The sequence below is a fragment of the Tupaia chinensis genome, unplaced genomic scaffold (assembly GCF_000334495.1).
Source record: "Tupaia chinensis unplaced genomic scaffold, TupChi_1.0 Scaffold000161_1, whole genome shotgun sequence".
In the NCBI taxonomy this organism is placed as follows: Eukaryota; Metazoa; Chordata; class Mammalia; order Scandentia; family Tupaiidae; genus Tupaia; species Tupaia belangeri.
The window spans coordinates 1,341,974-1,346,464 of NW_006159632.1; the positions used below are offsets into that span (position 1 = coordinate 1,341,974).

At 54.4% G+C, this 4,491-nt stretch overlaps 1 protein-coding gene across 3 annotated transcripts in view; it reads right to left on the reverse strand.

Annotated features, from left to right (window-relative positions):
- Window positions 1-679: 679 nt before the first annotated feature.
- Window positions 680-4,491, reverse strand: part of ACTN2 (actinin alpha 2) — a 54,734-nt gene continuing 50,922 nt past the window's right edge. For 2 of the 3 annotated variants that reach the window (XM_006145952.3, XM_027770832.1), the window contains 2 exons: window positions 3,556-3,714; window positions 680-1,143 (listed from right to left, as the gene is read on the reverse strand). In XM_006145952.3, coding sequence (XP_006146014.1) covers window positions 985-1,143; window positions 3,556-3,714 — 318 coding nt within the window. In that variant the 3' untranslated portion in view covers window positions 680-984. The remainder of the gene's footprint in view (window positions 1,144-3,555; window positions 3,715-4,491) is intronic. The other variant, XM_006145951.3, reaches the window with a different exon arrangement.

Consider the following 4,491-nt stretch of genomic DNA (forward strand, 5'->3'; position numbering starts at 1 on the left):
TCCTGCTGCACAAACTGAGTCCACCCAAAGCCCCAGGCAGGCTGGGCAGTCAGAGAACTTACCTCTGCTGTCGCCAAGGACCGACCCTCCTGCCAGCTCAGGCTTCTCCCTACAGGCCCTAACGCTGACAGTGCTGTCGCCCTGCCTGGGTGGCTGGTCAGGGCTGGCTCAGACATGGTCTGGCGAGGAGCAACACTATAGAAACTCGTTTCAGACAGGGCCCTGCTGCAGTCATCTCGAGAAGCTATTAATGAGCTCCCAGAACGGCAGGAGCCTGGAGTGGTGCAGAGCCCCACAAATGCTCATCTTACCCAGCAGCTTCTCCCTGCCTGGCAACGAAGCCACCTGCCATGTTTCTGCATGTCCCTCGCCTGGTGGATCAGTAAGGGGTGAAACCCACTCATGGGACGGTAGTCCCAAACAGGAAGACACTACTACAGCTGTTTCCACATGGGTAAGTCCTGCAGATCCCTGGCAGTTCTGTCTCATAATTTCAGCTTAACCAAGGAGACAATAGTACCATCTATGTGGAAGTCAAGATAGTCTTTGGAAAAGTAAGAAAATAAAACACTGAAGGCCAATAACATACCCCTACAGATACTCACATGAACAGACGGAGTTTTTAAGTATCACACGTTAACCATTATTTTTTTCCTGGCTTGAATCTTGGGCATTTGGGATTTTTTTCACCTTCTTTCTGATCCTAGGCCCCCCTAACCTTATACTATTCCAGAAATTTGCTTTGTTAAATCAAATAAACAAACCAGCCTATATTTCATTACACTTAGCTAGAAATTCAGAGATTAACCTATTTATGAAGCACGCGATGTCATAACTGCAGAGTTTCATTTCATTCATGGTACGCTGCTGCGAATAGCAAGCCACAATATCCTCAACTAATGAAGCTTGTCAACGTTTCCAGGAAACAGACTGACTTTAGCTTTTATTGCATTCTGAGCGGGTCAAGGGTTACAGAGCCTGGCATCACAGGTCGCTCTCGCCATAGAGCGCAGAGGAGAAAGCGGTGTAATCCAAGGCACCCGGCACGCTGCCTGGGCCCGAGTAGGCAGGCATCCTCTTGATGCAGTACTGGGCCTGATCTGGGGGCAGCTCCCGACGCAGCTCCTCCGCCAGGATGTACGGCTGGAAAAAATAAAACACAAGTGTTTGCGACGCCACGTGCAAAAACGTGGGAACACATGCAGTTTTAACCCTTACGTGCTCTTTGCATTTGCTTAGTTTCTAAAAAGTACTACAGGTGGCGAGTCTCCTGGAGTGCAAGCTGACGGCCAGCAGAGCAGGGCTGACCTGCGGGAGCTCACCTATGGGGACCTGCCTCTGGCAGCGTGCTTCGTGAAGGCCAGTGAGCACTGATGATGCGAGTGCCGACTATGTGAGCTAAACGTCTCAGAGATACGGGACAGCTGCTTATACCCAAGGGGTCTCTAAAGGCAGAGCAATTATTCAGAAACAAAAATGTACGTGTCTTGCACCTCTAGAAAAGAGTCATCTTCGGGAACCAGCAGTTAGCATAATGGCTATGTGGCTGGACTTCCAAGTAGTCAACCGCGGTTCGCGTCCTAGACCTGGTGGCTTAAACTCATGCCGGGCGTTTGTGCGTGCGTGCCGAAGATCCGAGAGGAGAATAGAGAAGGGACTGCAGAGTCACCATCCCCCCTGGGGGGTGATTTCTTGCTTTCTGTCTCTATGTCTCTCTCTGTCTGGAGAGCACACGTGCCCTATAGCGAAAACCTCTCCAAAAAAAAAAAAGTCATCTTCCTGCTCAGCTTAATAAAATCAGGCATTGCCCTTGGAGAACACTCAAACAAAATTGGCATTTACAATGGGCCTTTTTTAGTTAATGTCAAAAGTCCTATGGGGGACCAGTAGTTGGCATAATGGCTATGTTGCTGGACTCTCACATAGTTGACCGCAGTTCGAGTCCTGGACCAGGTGGCTTAAACTCACGCCAGGCGTGTGTGCGTGTGTGCCCAAGATCCTGAGAGGAGGATAGAGGAAAAAGGATTGCGGCGTGGCCATCCCCCTGGGGGGTGATTTCTCGCTTTCTGTCTCTGTTTCTTTCTGGCAAGCACACACCCCCTATAGCAAAAACCTCTCTTATTCAAAAAAAAAATGTTTAAGTCCAATGGGTAGTAGGACAATTCTGATAGAAGAGACTTGCTGGTAAGAGTCAGTAAGGAGATCGCAAATATTGCATTGAAACCTGATCAGGCAGGTTTTCGGGCCGGAGGAGCCACGGTGCGTACCTGCTAAGCCAGCTAGGCTGCCCTTCCTACTTCCTCCCCACAGTAAGATTCATGTGTCAACAAAATACTTCGTGTCCGGTTTGTTAGAACCAGAACTCCGCTGATGTGTCTTAGCGTCCAGTCACGCGCTCAGGGTGTGATGGAAAACGGTGCCATCCCCGACCGCGTTTACACACACCACGGTGCTCAAATTCACGTTTGGAGTGAATTTGAAATTACCACCTTGCAGTTAAACTACCTAACGTTTGAGACGTGTAATGAGACAGTCACCTACTTCCGGAAAGACTGGATGGCTACATTTAACTCTGCCCCAGTGACTGGGCACAAACCCCAGCTCATTGACCGTGAGAAGACTGCGACTGCCCGGCAGCTGACGGGCGGTTTCCTCTTTCTGAATCACCCAGCAGCTAAGGACGTAGAACTGAACTAGTAACACACGCACACACCACGCAGGCACGGAACTGCGAAGTTCACGCTCATGTTCCTCCTGGAACTCAGTGACGGGCCCAGGCGCTGATGCCAGAGCTGGAGCCCGTGCGTTCTCCCTCTGGGTTCACCCCAGGGAGGTATCAGCACCGCTTCCGGAGGTCAGTGCTGACGTCACACGAAACGCACGCGTACGGAGCGGGCCAGACGTGTGCCGCAGATCCCCACATGCAGCACGGTTACTCACATGCTGAGCAGTTCCCCACGTGCAGCGCGGTTACTCCTGTGCGCCTCAGATCCCCACATGCGCCGCGGTTCCCCACGTGCAGCGCGGTTAGTCACGTGCGCGGCTGATCCCCACGTGCAGCGCGGTTAGTCACGTGCTGAGCAGTTCCCCACGTGCAACGCGGTTAGTCACGTGCAGCGTGGTTACTCATGCTCCACGGATCCCCACGTGCAGCGCGGTTAAGTCACGTGCGCCACAGATCCCCACGTGCAGCGGTTAGTCACGTGCGCCGCGGATCCCCACATGCAGCATGGTTTGTGTGCCGTGGTTCCCCACGTGCAGCAGTTAGTCACGTGCGCCGCGGTTCCCCACGTGCACCGCAGTTAGTCACATGCGCCGCGGTTCCCCACGTGCAGCGCGGTTACTTACGTGCAGCGCGGTTAGTCACGTGCGCCCCGGTTCCCCACTTGCAGCGTGGTACCTCACGTGCGCTGTGGTTCCCCACCTGCATCCCCCACTGCGCCGCGGTTCCCCACGTGCGCCGCTGTTACCCACATGCGGCACGTTCCCCACGTGCAGCGCAGTTCCCCCCTGCGGGCTGGCTGCCTGGACTGAGCAGGAGTGGCCAGCACAGACCTTGTCAGACGCCAGGATGCGGAAGGAGGCGATGACCTGCTCGGCAGTGTCGGTGTCGGCCGTCTCCCTGGTCATGAAGTCAATGAAGGACTGGAAGGTGACTGTGCCTTGGCCGTTGGGGTCAACCAGGGTCATGATGCGGGCAAATTCAGCTTCACCCTGGGCGAGATGGCAAAGGAACGGTGGGCCTCCCCGACACGACTCCACGGTGCCTCCAGTTCTGCCCCCTCTTGCCACGCACGCGGGGGCCTTGGCTCGGTCCCTACACTGCCCTGTGCCTCCCTCCAGCCGGAGGGAAAAGATCCCGGGTGCTCGGGCTCATCCCGTCAGCTTCCAGGGATGCGGCGGCATCAGGCCAGAGGCTCCCGGGCGCCAGAAGCCCTGCCTCTCCGGGCAACGGGCCTTCCCGGGTCGCAGTGAGGAAGGTAACAACGATGAAGGCCAACAGGGAAAGTGAGGCTGCTGAGTCGAGGCCTTCAGAGATGGCTCCCGTGACTCTCCAGGTCTGGGGTCATAGCAACTCGGGGACTGTCGCAGCCAGAGCCACGGACAAAGGTTCTCAGTTTATCGTGAAAGACTTAACATCCAGAATAGCGGAGGAAAACACACTGTAAAAATCATCAGGGTCCTGGGGCCAGCAGGTGGCGTGGGGGTTAAGGGGCTGGATCAGCAGATGGCAGTTCAAGTCCCAGACCTGACAGCTTGAAAAATCACACTGTGTGTGCCCAAAATCCCAGGAAGGGGATGGAGAGGGGACTGTGGCATGGTCATTCCTTTTGGGGGTGGGAGGTGATTTCTCACTTTTCCTCTCTCTGGTAAAGCACACGGGCTCTACGGCAAAAAACTGAAGGAAAAAAATCAGGATTCTAAAACCCAATGACGTGCACGCTTTACGAACTGTGGCATGTGAGCGTACCTCAGTACAGCGATCAGATA